The following is a 21,107-nucleotide window of genomic DNA, read 5'->3' as shown; positions in this document are numbered from 1 at the left end:
CAAGGAATGGCCACAGTGCGCCAAGGGGCTTCCCTGCTGGCTCAGCTGGCAAACAATCTGCCTGCAACGCAGGAGACCCTGCTTCGATCCCTGGGTTGGGATGATCCCCTGGAGAAGGGAAAGGCTACCCACTCCAGTATCCTTGGGCTTCCCTTGTCTCAGCTGGTAAAGAATCCACCTGCAATGCAGGAGACCTGGGTTCAATCCCTGGGTTGGGAACATCCCCTAGAGAAGGGAACAGCTACCCACTCCAGTATTCTGGCCTGGAGAATTCCATGGACTGTACAGTCCATGGGGTTGCAAAGAGTCAGACACGACCACACGACTTTCACTTTCACAGTATGCCAGGCCCAGTGGTCAGGCAGGGAAAAATAAAGGCACAAGCCAGACGCTAACTCACAATTCTGAGTGCCTGCACGTGGCCTGGAACAGTAAATAACCATCAGCTTGTGAAAGTGAAATTTCACCACACTGCTAAGAAAGTAAACCAGCAAGCCTGCTACCATGCACAGGCGAATTAGGGTCCAGGACCCACACCAGCGACCTGGGCCTCAGCTGGAGCAGCAGTCCACCCCCGGCACACGCTCTGGGGGGGGGCCTGCCTACCACACCTGAACAGACAGCCTAGCTCAACTTCTCTATTGGGTGCTGAATAAACACGATCATGTTTTTAAACATTCTCTCATGTTCCACCGGGAACATCGCACTCCACACCCCGGGGCAAACTCTGAGCTGCCCCGACAGGCTCCCGCAGGGGCAGGCAAGGCACAGGGACAGGGCCTCCAGGGGGACAGAAAGCACAGCAGGGATTCGGCCTTCCAGGAAGCACAGCGCATTAGTCAGTGAACAGCATGCAACAGCTGAGAAGCCCAAGTAAATGACATTATATCCCTACGTCTTCACATCAAGACAGACTCCTGATGGGCCTGAGATTTGCACACATACAGAGCACTGTAAAAATACATGAGGATGACACGAGCATTGTTCTTAAATGCTCGATGTGAAGGAAGACCTTCTCTAAGGAAGAAACGCCACTCCACACGCTAAATCTATGGTACTGTTTGTCATTAACTTATTTAAGAATTATAAGTTTGATCCCATAAAAATTAAAACTTTATACACAGAAAAACATTATATCCAAGGTTTAAGAAGGTGACAGTGGAAATATCTGTAACACTGCAAAACCAGCTATTTGTAAAAGCTCTCAAAAATAATTTTAAAATATCAACAATCAAATAGAATAACTAGGAAATAAAAACATATTTTAAACATAACTTCATTTTTACTCATTTTTAGGGAAAAAAAGCAATACAAAAGCAATGGCAGGTTTTAACCTGACTGGCAAATCTACCCTCAGGTAACAGGCTGAGGTGAGGACGGGTAGCAGCTGCCTTCATGCACTGGTGTGCTCTCCTCAGAGGGCGGTTTGCAAATCACTATAAAAATTCACAGTGTACACGAACTTTGATCAACCCTCCTAGCAATTTAACCTGCAAACGTTACTGGCACACATGTAAGTATACGCACCCAATGCTGCTTCAATTACCAAAAAAAGTCGAAAACAACCTACATGGCCATTAAACTACATGACAGCGAAGTAACTTCAGGACACTCATCACAGGGAGGATCACAGAGAACTGCTTTAAAGTGCAGGAGACCCATCTGTACTGACTGAACTGCCTCCACACAGTGCTCGGCGCGGCGGGAGCGCCGCAGGGGTTCAGCACGCTCCAGAACGCGTGCAAACAAGAAGAGGGCACACCTCTGTGACTCACGCACAGAGCAGGGCTCTGCAAGGCCACTGAGAAGAGTCAGACCGGGCGGTGAGCAGCAGGCGGAAAGGCCACAGACGCTGCTTTTACTTGAATCTTTATCTTCTCCTGTTTGAATTATTATCCAAGTACAACAAATAACCTCTCACTCTTTTAGACTAAGACACTAACGAAGCTACTCCACAACATAAGTTTTTAAATACAGCTCAACAAAGCCAAGAATAAGTTCATGACACGTGTGACTGGGAGGAAGACAGCAGTAAGTGCCAGCCAAAAAGCACAGGCAGACTTTGATTTTTACAGGTTGCTGGTTTCAACTTACTGCACTGGAAAGTATCTTTTCCCTTTCAGCATCTACGGGCCTGGACAAGTCAGGGATTCCCAGCAGCAGTTACACACTAGATTTACAAAAGGCACTCAAACAGACAGTGACTAACCCTCCTGTCCTAACGCAGACCTGCTGCTCTCAGCGCCACTCTCTCACCTCCACAGCGGGGACACTAACCCTTGCATCGATAAGTAAACTAGAGCAAACCTCAGCAGACTTCTCTATTTGACCTTTGACCTTCAGGCACATTATCTTATCTGCTCTGAAGATTAAATATGGCCAAACTTCACAAATACCATTAATGAAGATTTTTTTCAAGGGGGAAAAAAATGCCTTCTTCATGCAAATGAATTTAGTGGTAACAAAATGAACTTTAAAAAAAAAGTCATATAGAGTTTAAAGTAGATTTCATTAACCATCAGAATTTTTTTTAAATGCATAGTCAAAAATTTGACTATAGATTAAACTAAGTTTACATAACATGACAATTTACATAAAGACAAACACTCAAACTGACTGCTAACCACTTAAAAAGAACTTCAGCATGTTTATTAATACCTTTATTTTAAAAAATAACGTGAGATTTTCTGTTTTATCTATATGGGCTATTTTCTACTAGAAATTTACCCCACTTACTAATATAAACAGACTCAGTCTTACATCTGTTTCAAGTTATGCACAAACAATACTAATACTTTGACATAATTTGAAGAATATTCAAGTAAAATACTTTGAGTTAACTAAAATTAACAGAAGTTTTGTGAATAATGTACAACCTATGATCTCTGGATTTTTCCTTCTTTTATAGACCTATAAGAAAAAACTTTTATGAAAGATACAATGGCGACCAGCTTCACACACAGGCAAACACAATCAAAGGGGCAAAAAACACAGTCGTAGGTGCTCACTCTGGCAGCACGTATCTTAAAACTGGGGGCTTCCCTGGGGGCTCAGATGGTAAAGAATCTGCCTGCAACGCAGGAGATTGGGTTCCATCCCTGGGTCAGGGAGAGCCCCTGGAGAAGGAAACGGTAACCCACTCCAGTACTCTTGCCTGGAGAATTCCATGGACAGAGGAGCCTGGCGGGCTACAGTCCATGGGGTCGCAGAGAGTCGGGCACAATTGAGCAACTAACACTTTCACATCCTAAAACTGGAACAAAATAGAGTGACAAATTACGAAAATCACATTTATAAAACAATGCACTATGAGCCGCCCCAATTCAAAATCTACATAGAAAAAAGGCATTTATGCTGACTTAAAAATAAAATTTATGCTCATTTAAAGTACCACAATAAAATGTAACAGTGTATATTCCGTTACAGTAAATTCCAAAAGACCTGCTGTTCTTACACCAGAACTGTGTGGTAGTTACGGCAGTTGCACTAGCAAAATCCTAGAAACAAACTGCACAAGTCCATCTAAGCAACAGAAAAGTGGCCGTGGGATATCACGCATCCATGAAGAGAAGCCACACGTCAAGGTGCTGGCGTGGAGTCGCCACTGAGACACGTGCTGAGGAGAAGAGCAGCTTTCCTGGTGGTTTAAAATGTCAGGGGGACGCGTTTATCTATATTTACTCTAGTTTTGGAAACCCTGAGGAAGCTGGTAATAATTTTGGAAAGCTTGAGGAAGCTGGTAACAGTGGGGAAGTTTGGGATCTTAGTGAGAGGAATGCTTCATTATATATGCCCATTAGAATAATCTGTTTTAAAAACTTTCTCCAATTTAAAAAAAGAAACTTTTTCAGGGCCACTGACTGGAGATTAGAGACGGAAACATCATCAGACTTAAGGAAGGTGAGTGATAATCTAAACACCTCATTGGCAAGAATTATAACTTTCTCATTACGAAGTTTCAGAAACAGAAGCCCAGAAAAGATGAGGGACTATGCTGCAGACAGCTGGTTACAGATGAGCATTTTGTCAAGTCCCCATTATACTTTTACAGCTCCACCTTTCACAGTAAAGACGGGCTACAAGCTGTGCTGCCTGCTAACCCACCAGGGTTGCCAACACTCCTTCTAAAGTTAAAGGGAACATTTCTTACAACTGCCGTAAGAAAATCAACTCAAAAAGACACAGGACTGCTAAAGCCACCCTTCCAGTGCCTGCAAGACAGGGTCCTCACCTTGCCCAACGGTGGAATGAGAGCTTACGCAAAGCTTTAGAAACAACACAAGACGTGTGGGCTACACAACATCCAGACCAGGGCTCACATACTTGAGCTTCGTGCTTTACGCTAAATGACCCGAGTCTCTGAGCCCTGATTCCTACCTCCGCAGGCTGCTAGCGTCTCTGCCTCACAGAGCGGGAGTCAGGAAGAAGCAAGAGCACACAGCAAGCAGGCAGACAGACAACGAGATACGGCCCGGCTTACGGCCACGAACAAGCAGAAAAGCAGAAACCCCTGGAAAGCGCCCTCGGAGGCCGAGGCTGCCTGCCGCAGCCCTCTGTGACCTGCGCACGCAGCTGCTTAGGCAGCAGGGCTGCGCAGCCCAGGGGACACGCCAAAGTCGACGTGCACAGGGTGACCGAGCAATCCAGCTTCTTTCTGAAATCTATCCTAAAAATAATTATAAACCACTGGCTAAGAAGATGTTCACAACAGGAGAGAAATAAACTACTGCTGCTGCTGCTGCTAAGTCGCTTCAGTCGTGTCCGACCCTGTGCGACCCCATAGACGGCAGGCCACGAGGCTCCCCCATCCCTGGGATTCTCCAGGCAAGAACACTGGAGTGGGTTGCCATTTCCTTCTCCAATGCATGAAAGTGAAAAGTGAAAGTGAAGCCGCTCAGTCGTGTCCGACTCTTTGCGACCCCATGGACTGCAGCCTACCAGGCTCCTCCATCCATGGGATTTTCCAGGCAATAGTACTGGAATGGGGTGCCATTGCCTTCTCCGGAAATAATCTACAAGCCCCAAAATAAAGCATGAACACAAACACTTCATACACAGCTCATACAGAGCCTACCAGGCTCCTCCATCCATGGGATTTTCCAGGCAAGAGTACTGGAATGGGGTGCCATTGCCTTCTCCGGAAATAATCTACAAGCCCCAAAATAAAGCATGAACACAAACACTTCATACACAGCTCAAACAGAGAAGGATGAGGGACTATGGTAATTATGCACGGTAACTTTTTTTTATAGGAGTCTGTTTTATAATTAAAAAAAAAAAAACAAAAAAACCTCTTAATTCATGTTTGGCTGTGCGGGCCCTTCGTTACCACACGGGCTCTTCTCTAGTTGCGCTGCGCAGGCTTCAGCAGTTGCGGCTCCCAGGCCCAGGGCAGAGGCTCAGGCGCTGGGGCACGTGGGCTTAGTCACTCTGCAGCATGTAATTTCAGAAAACAGACTGAACAACTGGACCCTCGGCTTTGGGGGAGTATATATGAATGCCTCGTGGTCAGTCCACAGGAGAGAGTCTCAGCTACAGCAAATAAAACCACAAAACCAGTACCAAAGGTCCGAGGTCCTCCAACAAGCCCCAGTTCTCCAGGGAGCTCTGCTCTGCTACCGCCTCTGGGTCAGAACGACTGTCTGCACTCGAAGACACGCAGACGCGTATTCTGGCTGGCCACGCCACTCTGTTGCTCCTCTGAACGCCGGCGTCCCTTGGAGTTCTGTCCTGAGCCCACGCGTCTTCTCAGCAGAACACTTGCCAGCACGTTGTGCAATTTCAACTACCTACTGATGGGCCAGCGGAGCGGACTCCCAGCCTCTCCCTGAAGCTGCTCCTGCCGACTGCACATCCCCAGCATTTCACAGAGCACGTCCTAGGGACTCCTCAGCGCCTCGGATCATGTCCACTCCTGTCGTCCCGGACTGACACCTGATGTGCCTGCCGAGGGTCCCCGCAGATCTCATCAACTCTAGCTCCTCACCAGCGCTGGAGCCCTCCCCTCGGGGCCGGCCACCTGCCTCAGGCCCCCACTACTCTGCGCAACTACAGCAGCTTCTCACCTGGGGTCTGGCCCTGCACCGCCCCTGAGGGACGAGCTCCTCACAGGCCCCCTTTGTGAGCTGGCCCGACTGCCGTCCCCCCAGCCTCGTCTCTGTAAGTGACAGCCACTTTCTCATGGTCGGACAACTCTGCCCATGGCTTCTTACTGGTGGCAACAATGTTCAATCAGAAACCTGTCAGGAACCCAGCCCAGCACACAGAGCCGAGGGCACCAACACGCGGCTCGAGGGCAGGCTGCAGGGCAGGCACTAGAGGAGGAGGAGGACTGGCTTCCGCCTGCGTCCTCGCACAGACTGCCCAAGGCAGAAATACACTTTCTGTCCTCTCCTACTTCACCCTCTCCCCCAGCCTGCCCTGTGACCGTCAAGATTCCCAAATCACCCACTCCCCAGTATATTCCCCGCTGTGCTCCAAAGGTGGCTGGATTAAAAAGGTAAATGATCTAAGTGAATTCAAACTGCTGCAAATAAATGACAGCCCTTCCTGTTTCTAAGGCTTTTTTGAGGAAGATGGCTAACTCCTAACGATTCAGGTCAGACTCTGCAGGTACGCCTGTTTTCGAGCAGCATAAGGTAACAGCTCAGTCAGGAAGCCTTGCCTGGCGGAAGGGAATTTTAAGTCCGTTCCCTAGTTCGCCAGTTTGCTCTGCTGTTCCCAGTTCACCAGTTTCTTTCCTTCTTACAGCTCCACACTGGTGGGCTACACCTAAAGCTCGGACTGGACCATCAAACAGGGCAGAAGGGACAACGCCTGATGCTCAGACGGTCAACAGGCACTGCATGTTCTCCCTGCTCTCCTGTGCCACTAGCTATGGGGAAGCCAGCTGCCGTGTCAGGAGCACGCTCAAGCAGCCCTGAAGACGTCCAAGGGGCAGGGAACGGACACCTCCCACCAAGACCCAGCTCCAACCTCCAGGCACAGACACGAGCCAGCCCCAGAACAGAGCCCTCAGCACCAAACAATGGTTTCCTGGTTTCCAACACCTAGGCCTCCGAGAGACTGCCGCACCAGCCCTCAGGTATCTGGCCCCACAGAGAGTGAAACTGCACTGCTTTAAGCCACTAGATGCAGAAATAGACAACTAGACCTTCATTCATTGGAAATTAAGAGACTGGTGAAGCAAGAGATCATGACCATTCAGATGAACACAATTTAAATGGAGTAATGTTTTGCAACCTAGTTTCCATTAAAAATGACATTCTGATACAGATGATGAACAGACATCAGTCAGTAATGAGTATGAAAACACACAGATCATGACCGCTTTAAACAGCTGTACAGTACCCCACTGTACGGTTACATCACCATTTGTTTAACAGATCTTCTACTGTTAAACACTCAGGCTGTTTCAAATTTTTCAATAACACAAGCAATGCCACAACCGTCAGCTCTTCTTTCCCAGGCATCTATGCCAGACACCTGTTACATCGGTTTATTAGAATACATCTCTAAAAACAGAACTGCTGGATTTAGCAGGGCCGCGCCTGTTTGTGACTCTGGGTACTTGCCGTTAAACTGCGCCCCAGGTAGACCGTGCCAATTCATGATGCCACCCACACCCCCACAGGTATTTCCATCTTTAGCTCGGTCAGCACTGAAGGTGATGGACTCTGGGACACTGGACAGAAGTGCCTGCTCCTGCCCTCGTGCTCACAGGTGGCAGAGGAGACGGAACGCGTGAAGAGGCCGTGGTCGGAGAACAAGTCGTGGGCAAAGAACAACACACTTAACTTCCAAACTCCTAGGTGCCCGCATTCTTTGAAGTTATAAGAAAAAGGGAAAATCACAGAGGAAAACTCTTCACTGCTTTTGCAATAATCTCTTTTGAGGGCTCTTCTACAGTCCTATGAGATGACTAGTTTATTACCTCAGTTAAGAGACCTAGTTGGCAACTAACTCTGTAACTCCAGAAAATCAGGGCACACAAGTGTGCAAAGTCAGACAGGACAAGGGAAGGCAAGCGAGGCAGGTGCCGGACACGCTGAAGGAGGCGCTCACTCTCAGGACCAGGCAGCCCCTGGAGTCCGCCTTAAGCCCTGCGCCTGCGTCCCCAGTCAGCGCCTCCTTGATGCTGTGCCCCAAGTCTGCTGGTCGCCTCAGCCTTTGAGGCCCAAGGACAACTGCAAAGTCTCAGCCCTTCCATTCTGCTTACTGTCCCTGAGAACTAGACCAAGACCTTCTGACTTTATCTGCGACAGGGAACTCAGATTTCTGGTCTCATACGTGAAAGCTACAGATAATCACATTCAAGAGGACAGACTGGGGCCAGTGGGAAAAACGGTAAGGTAATAATATCAGTCCTGACAGTAAATTGTAACATCTGATCTTGGAAAACATTCTGCTTCCCTTGAGTCAGGCCTGTAAGAGACAGCTTACGCTGCAATGCAATGTACACAGAGTACAGAACAACACAGTGTCAGCTTTTCAAAGTGAAACAGCACATGTTCTTAAGTTAAAATATTTACGGTAAGACCTTCAATTATACAACAGAGGGCAGCTGTATAAAGCTAACCAGTCAGAGGGCTTGCAGTCTTAAGAGCAGTCTAGATTTAGGCACAGAGAAGGCAATGGCACCCCACTCCAGTACTCCTGCCTGGAAAATCCCAAGGATGGAGGAGCCTGGCAGGCTGCAGTCCATGGGGTCGCTAAGAGTCAGACACGACTGAGCAACTTCACTTTCACTTTCCACTTTCAATCACTGGAGAAGGAAATGGCACCCCACTCCAGTGTTCTTGCCTGGAGAATCCCAGGGACGGGGGAGCCTGGTGGGCTGCCGTCTATGGGGTCGCACGGAGTCGGAGACGACTGAAGCGACTTAGCAGCAGCAGCAGCAGACTTAGGCAAAGGCAAAATTAAAATTCCAGCAGTGGGCTTCGGGAAGCTCTACAGTAAAACCTGCTCTGTGAACCAGTGGCACCCTAACACCCAAACCAGAAAAAGGTATCACAGGAGGTGAAACCTACAGACAATTCTCCCCTGAACACAGGCCAAGAACCCCCAAATAAAACACTATAAACTGAATGCAACAATGTATAAAAAGAATTATATATCACAACCAAGTGGGACTTATGCTGGGTATGCAGGGTGGGTTCAGCATTTATCAGGTTGGTGAAAAGTAACTGCTGTTTCGGGCTATACATTTTAAATTGTTATAACTAGGCTCAACCACATCTTTATTAATCAAAACAGGAACCATTACAATAACACATTTTTGCCAAAAATAAATAACTCTGTTTTCCACGGCAAAAAAATCCACGCTTGGGGATTCGACGAACTCTTGGAAGGCGTTTTCTGCATCCTGCTGGTTGTGGAAGCATTTTCGCTGCCAACAGGTGTTGAGACGTTTGAAGAAGCGGTAGCAGGTGAGCGAGAGGTTGAGCGAATGTGGAGGACGAGGCAAAACTTTGCAGCTCAATTTGGTCAACGTCTGATGTGTTGCTTGTGCGATGGGCGGCCGGGCACTGCTGGGGAGAAGAGGCGGGCCCTTTCTGTTGACCATTGCCGGCTGCGGTGTTCAGTGCACCTCATCCACCTGCTGAGCGTACTTCTCAGATGTGATGGTTTCGCCAGGATTCGGATTCCAGCAAATCCATTACAGGTGCAGTCAATCAGACAGGCAGCAGACCACCAAACAGTGACCATGACCTTTTTTTTGGTGCAAGTTTGGCTTTGGGAAGTGTTTTGGAGCTTCTTCTTGGTCCAAATACTGAGCTGGTCATCGCTAGTTAGTTGTATAAAATCCACTTTTCATGGCAAGCCAAAATCCAATCAAGAAATGGTTACTTGTTGCACAGAATAAGAGAAGATGACATTTCAAAACAACAATTTTTTTGATTTGCAGTCGGCTCATGAGGGGCTTCCCTGGTGGCTCAGACAGTAAAGAATCCGCCTGCAATGCAGGAGACCTGGGTTCGATCCCTGGGTTGGAAAGATCCCCTGGAGGAGGGCATGACAACCCACTCCAGTATTCTTGCCTGGAGAATCCCGTGGACAGAGGAGCCTGGAGGGACTGCAGTCCATGGGGTCGAAAAGAGTCAGACACGACTGAACGACTAAGCACACATACGGCGTGTGAGGCCTCACTTATCGAGCTTTTTCAACTTCAAGGATCCTCTCAACCAGTCACTGTCAACTTCTGATGAGTGGCCACTGCGCTCCTCGTCTACAAGGCTCTGGGCAGCTTCTGGTTCTTTTGCAGAAAGCACTGTACATTTGTTAGCAGTTCCTCGGCCAAATGCATTGTTGATGTTGTGAGTTGTCTCTGCAGCTTTATGAAGCATTTGGAACTCTAATTAAAAGAAATTCACTCAAATTTGCTTTTTGTCTAACATCATTTCCCTAGTCTAAAATAAATATAAACCTGCAAGTAATGAGTTGTTAGTGAAAAAACATAAGACTTAAATGATGCATAACACAGACACATTTAAGAATGCATTCCAATACCAAATGGCAAAGTTCAACAATGCAAAACTGCAATTACTTTTGCACCAACCTAATAAAACACTTGGTATAATCCATTATAACAACAGACTAAAGAAAAAGCATATAATCACACCAGTGCTCAGCTCCTCAGTCACACCCAACTCTGCGACCCCACGGGCGGTAGCCCGCCAGGCCTCTGTCCGTGGTATTCCCTAAGCAAGACACTGGGGCAGGGTGCCGTCTCCTACTTCAGGGGCCTCCCTGATGCAGGGGTTGAACCCACGTCTTCTGTCTCCTGCACCGACAGGCAGATTCTTTCCCACTAGCATCTTGTGGGAAGCAACCCCTCCAGGGGCTGCTCTTTTGATTTACACATTCAACGCAATCCCAGTCAAAACCAGTAAATCCATACAACACAAGAGAACACAGCCAATACTGCAGGTAACCATGGTATCGGTGTTAGTTGCTAAGTCGTATCTGACTCTCGAGACCCCATGGACTACAGCCCGCCAGGCTCCTCTGTCCATGGGATTCTCCAGGCAAGAATACTGGAGTGGGCTGCCATTTCCTTCTCCAATAACAACCATAAATGGAGCATAACCTTGAATAACTGTGAATTACTACACATCTGCAATTTATGTAATATTGTTCATTTAACTATACTTAAAAAAACCTGATGTAACAAATACACTTAAAACACAATGGTTTTTTTTAAAGAAAGGAAAAGCACAGTACGTTACTTTGTGATTATCAACAAAGTGACTCTAAGGTTGCTATGAAAGGGCACAAGACTCAAAAAAGCCAACACGATGCTGAAGAAAAATATGAACAAAGTCAGAGGACTGACACTACCCAACTCTGAGACTTACTCTAAAGCCCCAGAAATGAATACAATGTGGCACTGGCAAAAACAGCGCCAAACAAACCAAAAACCCCAAATAGACACAGAGATCCATGAACCAGGATACCAAGCCCAGAAACAGACACACGACTGAGCCGACTGACCTTTGACGAGAGCAAAGACAATCCAATGGGGAAAGAACAGCTTTTCAACAAACGTGCTGAAACTGGACACTCCCATGCCAAAACAGAAAAAATGGCACCCCATTCCAGTACTCCTGCCTGGAAAATCCCGTGGACGGAGGAGCCCGGTAGGCTGCAGTCCATGGGGTCACTGAGGGTCGGGCACAACTGAGCGACTTCAGTTTCATGCACTGGAGAAGGAAATGGCAACCCACTCCAGTGTTCTTGCCTGGAGAATCCCATGGACGGGGGAGCCTGGTGGGCTGCCGTCTCTGGGGTCGCACAGAGTCGGACACATCTGAAGCGACTTAAAAGCAGCAGCAGCAGACACAGACCTTAACACAGTTCACAAAAATTACCCCAAAATAGACCATAGACGAAAAGGTAAAATACAGAATTATAAAACTACTAGAAGTTAACACAGGAGAAAAGCCAGGTGACATCCTGTTTGGCATGACTTTTTTTAAAAAAGAATTTGATTTATTTTTTGGCTATGCTGGCTCTGTGCTGCTTCACAAGCTTTTCTCTAGTTTTGGCAAGTGGGGGCTACTCTCTAGTCGCCCTGCGTGGGCCGCTCACTGCAGCGGCTTCTCCTGTCGTGGAGCACGGGCTCTAGGGTGCTCAGGCTTCAGCAGCTGCAGCGTGAAGGCGCAGCAGTTGTGGTTCCCGGGCCACAGAGCACAGGCTCAGCACTCGTGGGTCATGGGCTTAGTCGCGCCGAGGCATGTGGGATCCTCGCAGACCAGGGATCGAACTCATGTCTCCTCCATCAGCAGGCAGGTTCTTTACCTCTGAGCCACCAGGGAAGCCCTGGCATGACTTTTTAGATGCAACACAAGACAATTCATGCAAGAAAAAAAACTGATAAAACTGGACTTCACTACAATTAAGAACTTCTGCTCTGCAAAAGACAGTATTAAGAAAATGAGAAGTTATAAACTGAGGCAAGATATATGCAAAAAACATATCTGAAAAAGGAGTTCACATATACAAAATATATAAAAGTACATTAAAAATGTATGTAAGGAACTGTTGAAACTTAACAGTAAGAAAACAACCTGATTAAAATATAGAATAAAGACCTGAACAGACACCTCAACAAAGCAGCTAGATCTAAGTAAGCACCTATGAAAAGATGCTCCGCGTCACATGTCATCAGGGAAATGGGAACTACAGCGGCGAGGCCCACCACACACCCACCAGAAAGGCCACATGTGAACCTCCAACACCAAACGCCGACAAGGACGTGGAGTAACAGAAGCCCCCACTGCTGGTGCAAACGCAAAACGGGACGGCCACTCTGAAGAAGATGGCAACCACTCCAGTATTCCTGCCTGGAGAATCCATGGACAGAGGAGCCCGGTGGGCTGAAGTCCATGGTTTTGCAAAGAGTCGGACATGCCTGAAGTGACTTGGCACGAACGCACAGCCACTTTGGAAGACAGTTTTTCAGTCAACTGCAAAACTGAACATAGTCTTCTCAGACAATCCAGCAATCCCACTCCTTGATATCCACCCAAAGGAGCGGAACACCATATCCACGCAGGGCCTGCACGTGGATGTCGACGGCGGCTTTATTCACAACTGATGCTAAAACTTGGAAGCAACCAAGATGTGCTTCCGAAGGTGAAGGGACGAACGAACTGTGGTCCATCCAGACAACGGAGTATTATTCAGCAACTGGAGGCGGGGAGAAGCTATGAGGCCACAAAAGGGACTTCCCTAGTGGCCCAGTGGTTAAGCCTCTGCCTTCCAATGCAGGTGCGAGGGTTTGATCCCTGGTTGGGGGACTAAGGTCCCACATGATGTGGGGTGCATCCAGAAAAAAAAATTAGACCACAAAAGACATGGAACAACCTTAGAAGAAAATTCCTAAATTCAAGGAACCAGTTTCAAAAGATCAAAACCCACAGAATGTGCAACACCTGCAGTGAGCTCTGATATAAGCTGACTTAACAATAATGTATCAACATCAATCCATCAATTGTAGTAAATGTACTACATAACAGCAAGATGGAGGAGATGAGACAGGAAACAAAGGCGCTGCAGAGAGGGAGTGTGCTTCCCAGCAGTTTTTTCTGCAAGCGTACAACTGCTCTAATAAAATAGTTTGCTAATAGAAAATAAGGTTTAAAAAAAATCAAGCTATCAAAGCTTACAAAAAGGCAAGGAAGACCCCTGCATACATTTAAGCACGCTGCTAAGTGAGAGAAGCCAGCTGAAAAGACTACACTGTGTGATTCCAACGACACACGACATCCTGGAAGCGCAACCTAACCTACAGGCAGGAACAAGGCTGCTGGAGGCCAGAGATGGGGCTGGGGCGGGGGGAGCGGCGGCGGGGAAAGCGCGGGATAAGGGAGATGAACAGGGAAAGCACAGGGCAACACACTACGCTCTACGACACTGCACTGGAGGATGCAAGTCATTACACACGTCAGAACCCACTCAATGCAACACAAAGAATGAACTTTAATGTACTGATATTGGTTTATCAATGCAACAAATGAACTGCACTAGGGCAAGATGTAGTGAACTTTCAGATGTACAAGGTGGATTTAGAAAAGGTAAAGGAACCAGATATCAAGTTGCCAACATCCATTGGATCATATAGAAGGCTAGGGCATTCCAGAACAACATCTACGTCTGCTTCATTAGCTGAACTAAGGCCTTTGACTGTGTGGATCACCACAAACTGTGGAAAATTGTTAAAGAGATGGGAATACCAGACCACCTGACCTGCCTCCTGAGAAATCTGTATGCAGGTCAAGAAGCAACAGTGAGAACCAGAAACAGAACAGACTGGTCCAAAATTGAGAAAGGAGTTTTTGTCAAGGCTGCAGTATTGTCACCCTGCTTATTTAACTTCTATGCAGACTACATCATGTGAAATCCTGGGCTGGATGAATCACAAGCAGGAACTGAGATTACGAGGAGAAACATCAACAACCTCAGATATGCAGATGATATCTGCAGAAAGTGAAGAGGAACTAAAGAGCCTCTTTTATCAAGAAGGTAAAAGAGGAGTGTGAAAAACCTGGCCTGAAACTCAACATTCAAAAAACTAAGATAATGGCATCTGGTCCCATCACTTCATGGCAAATAAAAGGGGGAAAAGTGGAAACAGTGACAGATTTTATTTTCTGGGCTCCAAAATCACTACAGGCAGTCAGTGCAGCCATGAAAGTAAAGACACTTGCTCCTTGGAGGAAAAGCTATGACCAACCTAGACAGTATGTTAAAAAGCAGAGACATCACTTTGCTGACAAAGGTCTATCTAGCCAAAGCCATGGTTCTTCCATTAGTCATGTACAGATGTGAGAATTGGACCATAAAGGCTGAGCGCCAAAGAACTGATGCTTTTGAACTGTGGTGTTGGAGAAGATCTGAGAGTCCCTTGGACTGCAAGATCCAACCAGTCCATCCTAAAGGAGATCAACCCTGAATATTCACTGGGAGGACTGATGCTGAAGCTCCAATACTCTGGCCATCTGATGGCAAGACCCAACTCACTGGAAAAGACCCTGATGCTGGGAAAGACTTGACGGCAGGAGAAGGGGAAGACAGAGGATGAGATGGTTAGATGGCATCACAGACTCAATAGACATGAGTTTGAGCAAACTCTGGGAGATGATGAAGGACAGGGAAGCCTGGTATGCTACAGTCCATGGGGTGGCTAAGAGTTGGACATGACTGAGCGACTGAATAACAAGGCAAGATGCTAATAACAGCAGATTTCTAAACCTGTAATCAAATGACCTCTAAGATATTCTTCTATGCACTACTGAGAAAAGAAAAAAATACTGCCAAAAACTGTGTCATGTTATCAAGATGTACTCTGACTTCAGAAATACTAAGTGGAAACTGTAGTGACTTAGCACCAGAGGAATCCAGTATACACTGACACACGCAAATCCTCCCACCCACCTGGAATACTTGCTTCCCACCCACCCTCGTTCGACCCTTCAAGACCAAGCCCACCAACTCTGTCCTTTCCTGAGTCAGCTCCAAGGGAAATCTAGAATGTGGTACTTACTCTCTCTATGGTTATTTAAGGTTTAATTACATAAGTCTTATCTCCCCAACAAGATTACAAGGAGGGCATGAACTTTTCCTTACAATGTTTCAGATCTTTCAAAGAACCTTCACAAATAAATATATTAAATATTCATTTAATTTGAAGGAAAAATTTACATTCACTCAAAAAGTGGCAACCATTCAGTTTCCACTAAGCTTAAGAAAGAAGAGAAAGGACTTAAGTTGCAGAGAAAGAGAATTAAAGAAAATAAGCAAATTTGGGTGCTCAAATATCATTTAGCTGTTAGGAAACAAAATCAAAACAATGAAACTACATACCCACCCGAACAACAGAAGAATTTTCTTATTAAAAGGACTGACAATACTAAGTGCTGGCAATAAGTGGAGCCCCTGAAACCCTCAGACGCTGCAGGTCTGCCTTCGAGGGGACGGGGCAGAGCGCACTAGAGCTAAACCCATGTGCAATGTGTGGCCAGCACGTGAGAGCAGGTGTCCACCCAGAGACTCACACAGCAAACGTGGGCCAACTGTGCTACGTTCAGACAATGCATCAAAATAAGACAATGGGCTCCACCTCTCAGAGCACTGAGCCACAAGAAGCCAGCTCCAAAAAGAGGGGATTCCAAGCACAGGAAGCTCAACAGGCAGAATTACTCTGTGGTAATAAAGGTGAAAACAGGAGATATCTCTGGGTTGTTGTTCAGTCACTAAGTCATTTCAACTCTTTTCAACCCCATGGACTGCAGCACGCCAGGCTTTCCTGTTTTTTACTATCTTCCAGAGTTTGGTCAAACTCATGTCCATTGAGTCAGCGATGCCATCCAACCATCTCATCCTCTGTCGTCCCCTTCTCCTCCTGTCTTCAATCTTTCCCAGCATCAGGGTCTTTTCCAATGAGTTGGCTCTTGGCATCAGGTGGCCAAAGTACTGGAGTTTCAGCTTCAGCATCAGTCCTCCCAGTGAATGTTCAGGGTTGATTTCCTTTAGGGTTGACTGGTTTGACCTCCTTGATGTCCAAGGGACTCTCAAGAGTCTTCTCCAACACCACAGTTCAAAAGCATCAATTCTTTGGCGCTCAGCCTTCTTTACAGTCCAATTCTCACATCTGTAGATGACTACTGGAAAAACCATAGCTTTGGCTAGATGAACATTTATCAGCAAAGTGAAGTTTCTGCTTTTTAACATGCTGTCTAGGTTTGTCATAGCTTTTCCTCTAAGGAGCAAGCATCTTTTAATTTCATGGCTGTACTGACCATCCACAGTGATTCTGGAGCCTAGAAAATAAAATCTGTCACTGTTTCTACTTTTTCCCCTTGTATTTGCCATGAAATGATGGGACCAGATGCCATGATCTTAGTTTTTTGAATGCTGAGTTTCAAGCCAGCTTTTTCATTCTCCTCTTTTACCCTCTTGATAACAGAGGCTCTTTAGTTCCTCTTCACTTTCTGCCATTACAGTGGTATCATTTGCATATCTGAGGCTGTTGATGTTTCTTCTGCTAATCTTGATTCCAACTTGTAGCTCATTTAGTCCATTTCACATGATGTACTCTGCATACAAGCTAAATAAGGAGGGTGACAATATACAGCCTTGAGGAACGCCTTTCTCAATTTTTGAAGCAGTCCATTGTTCCATGTCTGGTTCTCACTGTTGCTTCCTGACCTGCACACTGGTTTCTCAGGAAGCAGGTAAGAACGTCTGGTATTCCCATCTCTTTAAGAATTTTCCAGTTTGTTGTGATCCACACAGTCAAAGGCTTTAGCTTAGTCAGTGAAGGAGCAGATGTTTTTCTGGAACTTGCTTGCTTTTTATATGATGCAACGGATGTTGGCAGTTTGATCTCTGGTTCCTCTGCCTTTTCTAAATCTAACTTGTACATCTGGAGTTTCTTGGTTCACATATTGTTGTGCCCATCCTTGAATGAAACGTTCCCTATCTCTGGACAGGAGGGCTCAGAATGGAAGGGTGCAGAAGGCAGCCTCTTGAATGCTGGGCACGTGATCTGATGGGAATGGTGGGCCCCAAGGTGTGTTCACGTGTAAAAATCCTTCAAGCAGAACGTACAGTTAATTCCCCACCCAGATTCCATCACCCAACCACTTGACAGTAACTGATACCTCTCAGAAGAACTGCACTCTCACCCACGCCAGGGGCAGCCTGCAGACAATGCATAAGTGATACAAGAAGGGGCAAGTCTGTGATGCCAGCCGCACTCCAAAGCTACCGGCGGGATTGGCTAAAGCTGGACTGCAACCCTGGTCCCCTGACCTCTCCTCTTCCTTCAACTCCACTCGTACAAGGATTTCCTCCTCAGGCTTCTAGTGGATGGGGCCTAAGATACAGACACTTAATGTTTGTGCCTTGACTGTATGTTAAGTCTAAACCTCAATGAAAAGGGGGATAAAAGGGGAAAGGAAAAAAAAAAAAAAACTGTTTCACACATTTGAAACGCCATATACACAATCTCCTCTTGAGATTCTGATTTTCCTCAGAGACAAAATGTGTTACCTGGTGAGAGAACAGGATCAGCACCCAACAGGACCTGCGGGGTACTCGTCGGTACTGAAGTCACAAGGTCGTACAGAACTGAAGGGACATGGATTCTCAGGCGGTGACCTACAGCCAGGCCACATGGCCGTGCAGTCACCCAGTGGCTCTTTATCCCATCTGAAAACTAACTCTGGCCCACAGGGTCTTCAAGGCCCCTTCGAAGGGCAGAAATCCTTTGGTCTCACCTGGAATTTTCATGAATAGCCAAGCCCGAATATGGCCCACGCCAGCCCTGCCACACTTCAACACGTACCCTGTTCTGCAGCCAGCTACATTCAACCAATCACCATCTTGCAAAACCCAAAGCCTGAAAACTATCAACACGCTTCTCTCCCAACTCGCTGCTGGGATCCCATCCTCCACCCTCAGAAACGAGCACATACATACCCCAATGTGTGCTCAGTCTTGTCTGACTCTTTTGTGACTCCATGGGTTGAAGCCCACCAGGCTTCCTCTGTGGAATTTTCTAGGCAAGAATACCGGAGTGTGTAGCCATTCCCTTTTCCAGGGGATCTTCTTGACCCAGAGACTGAATCCAAGTCTCTTGTATCTTCTGCATTAGCAGGCAGATTCTTTACCACTATGCCACCTGGGAAACCCACATACACTCGCAGTACCATTTAAACAGGTATCTCTACACCGAGCAATCACGTTAGAGTCCCAAGTCAGCCCAGTCGCAAAGGTAACAAACAATACGTTAGTATAGAAGACAAAATACACGAAGCATTTAAAGACCATTTTAGAAAACTATTTAGTAAACAGCTAATTATACTCACGTGAACTTCCCAAACACTTTAAGTAGGGAGGACCACACTTTATTTTCAGCCTGATAAAACTAAAACAGGCAGAAAAGGGATTCAGTGAAGTAGTGGAAAGCAAGCAAATGAAACAACGCTGACGCTGAGCTGCTTACCAGCAATTCCAGCCAATCAGCAGATGCCAGTCATCAGAGAAGACAGCAGAGTAGTCTGTCCACTCTTACTCTCAACTGTTATCCCAAGAATAACTGTCAATCCTAAAAGAAATCAACCCTGGATGCTCACTGGAAGGACTGATGCTGAAGCTGAACCTCAATACTTTGGCCACCTGATGGGAAGAGCTGACTCATTAGAAAAGACCCTGATGCTGGGAAAGACTGAAGGCGGGAGAAAGGGACGACAGAGGATGTGATGGTTGGATGGCATCACCGACTCAGATGGACACAAATCTGAGCAAACTCGGGGAGACAGTGAAGGACAGGGAAGCCTGGCGTGTGGCAGTCCATCGGGTCACAAAGGGCTGGACAAGACGAACAACAAAAACAACTATCATAACAGAAAAAAAGTTCCAGAGTCTCTCCAGAAATGTTTCCAAAGGGTTGCTGAAGAATAATTTTCATGCTCTTGGATTCAAACACACGGCCAAAGACGAGGAGTACGCCTCAATTTCAGAGACTGTCGTCAAGAACGAATACATCCTGCTCACCTCCTACAACAGAGGAGAACTCCATAAAAGCAGTCACCACCAGACGTCAAGGCTGACAAAGTATCCAAAGCTCATTTCGGAAAGAAACACTGTGTCCCTGGCCCCGAGTTTTTCACCATCTAAATGTGAAGGGCCGTCCACCCTCAGCATCCTCGCAGCTCCTGGGCGATCCCGGTGCACGCGGCCCCGGCAACCATCAGCCTTCCTCCCGGACCCGGTGTGACCCTGGGGGGTGACCCCGCCGCCCGGCCGGAGGGACGCACGCGCCCCGCCCCCGCCCGGCCCCGAGGCGCCGCCGCTCGCAGGCCGCTCTTACCTTCCGGCTCGCGCCTCCCAGGGACACCTTGGGCCTGGTTTTGAAGTCCCCCTCAAAACTAAACATCTTTACAGCCTATCCCATCTGGGGGACCCGACCCAGAGAGCGCGGGCGGCCAGCGGGCGCCGGGGGAGTGCCCCGGCCGGGACGAGGCCGCGCCGGGCAGGGACCCCGCGCCCGCCGGCGGGCTGCCCGCTCGGCCTGCCCTGGGTGGGGGGGTGGCGACACAGAGGGCGGCCCTCGGCCACCGCCGCTCCCCTCATCCACGCCTCGCCGCCACTCCGGCCGAGCCCGAGCGCCAGCGGGGGCCGCGGATCCCTCACTCACACCCAGAGCGGCCGCTGTGAGGAAAGATGGCCGCCGCCGCCGCCGCCGCCGGCGCCGCTGCTGCTGTGCGCCGCCCCGTCGGCGTGCGCGCGCCCGGCACGGACGCCGCCGCGCCGCTCCCGGCGCCCGGCTCGCGTGCGCGCGCCCGTGTTGACGGCGCAGCGGACCGTGGGAAGAACCCGCGGGGCCCTGCGCTTTGGCGGGAGGGGCGAAGGGCGGGGCCGGGGCCTTGAGGGGCGGGAGCTGGTGAGGGGCGGGGCCAGGGGCGGGCCGGGGGCGGGGCCGGAGCGCGTCGCTGCAGCGCAGGTGCGGGGGCAGGGAGCGCCCCCAGCAGGTGCTGCGAGGCAGAGGGCGCTGTCCGAGGGGTGCTGAAGCGTCCCGCGTGCACAGTGCTCCGGGGCCGGCTTCGTGGGCGCCTGCGTCCCGAAGCTGGACTCGGATTCCGTGTGTGCACTTTTCTGGGAAGCCGGCTCCAGGCTTTCTGTAAGATACCAGGCTTGACTGATACGAGAGGGAAAGATCAGCTTTATTACTTAACGCCCTTAGAGAGCGCATCACTAAACGTTGTGACCTAGTTATGCGCGAACTTAGTACACACATATACACGTATATATCATACACACACAGATAGAAGCATGTAGCACATACACAGCATAAAAGTATATCATGTACACATACATACTCTTACATAAATGTCAAAAGCACGTCAATATATACACAAGTACATATGTACATATATAAACATATACATACAAACGTATAATATATTCAGAGAAATAGATATCGCATACACACATATATACCAGATACATATATACATTTCATATACACGCGAGTAAAATCAAAATCGTAAAATCTAATACTTCCATTTCTATGCGAGATGCCTTGTTTTCTTTTATTC

The 21,107-nt window shown here is 47.9% G+C and overlaps 1 protein-coding gene across 2 annotated transcripts in view; it reads right to left on the bottom strand.

Moving 5' to 3' along the window:
• Positions 1-20,234, bottom strand: part of UBE3C (ubiquitin protein ligase E3C) — a 115,481-nt gene extending 95,247 nt beyond the window's left edge. Inside the window, exon 1 of one of the 2 annotated variants that reach the window (XM_005205800.3) lies at positions 19,880-20,234. In XM_005205800.3, the coding sequence (XP_005205857.2) occupies positions 19,880-19,945 (66 nt within the window). In that variant the 5' untranslated portion in view covers positions 19,946-20,234. The remainder of the gene's footprint in view (positions 1-19,879) is intronic. The other variant, NM_001192188.3, reaches the window with a different exon arrangement.
• Between the last annotated feature and the right edge of the window lie 873 nt (positions 20,235-21,107).

Source organism: Bos taurus, chromosome 4 (assembly GCF_002263795.3).
Source record: "Bos taurus isolate L1 Dominette 01449 registration number 42190680 breed Hereford chromosome 4, ARS-UCD2.0, whole genome shotgun sequence".
Taxonomy (NCBI): Eukaryota; Metazoa; Chordata; class Mammalia; order Artiodactyla; family Bovidae; genus Bos; species Bos taurus.
Note: the sequence above shows the minus strand (reverse complement) of the source record. Positions and strands in the feature narration are given on the sequence as shown.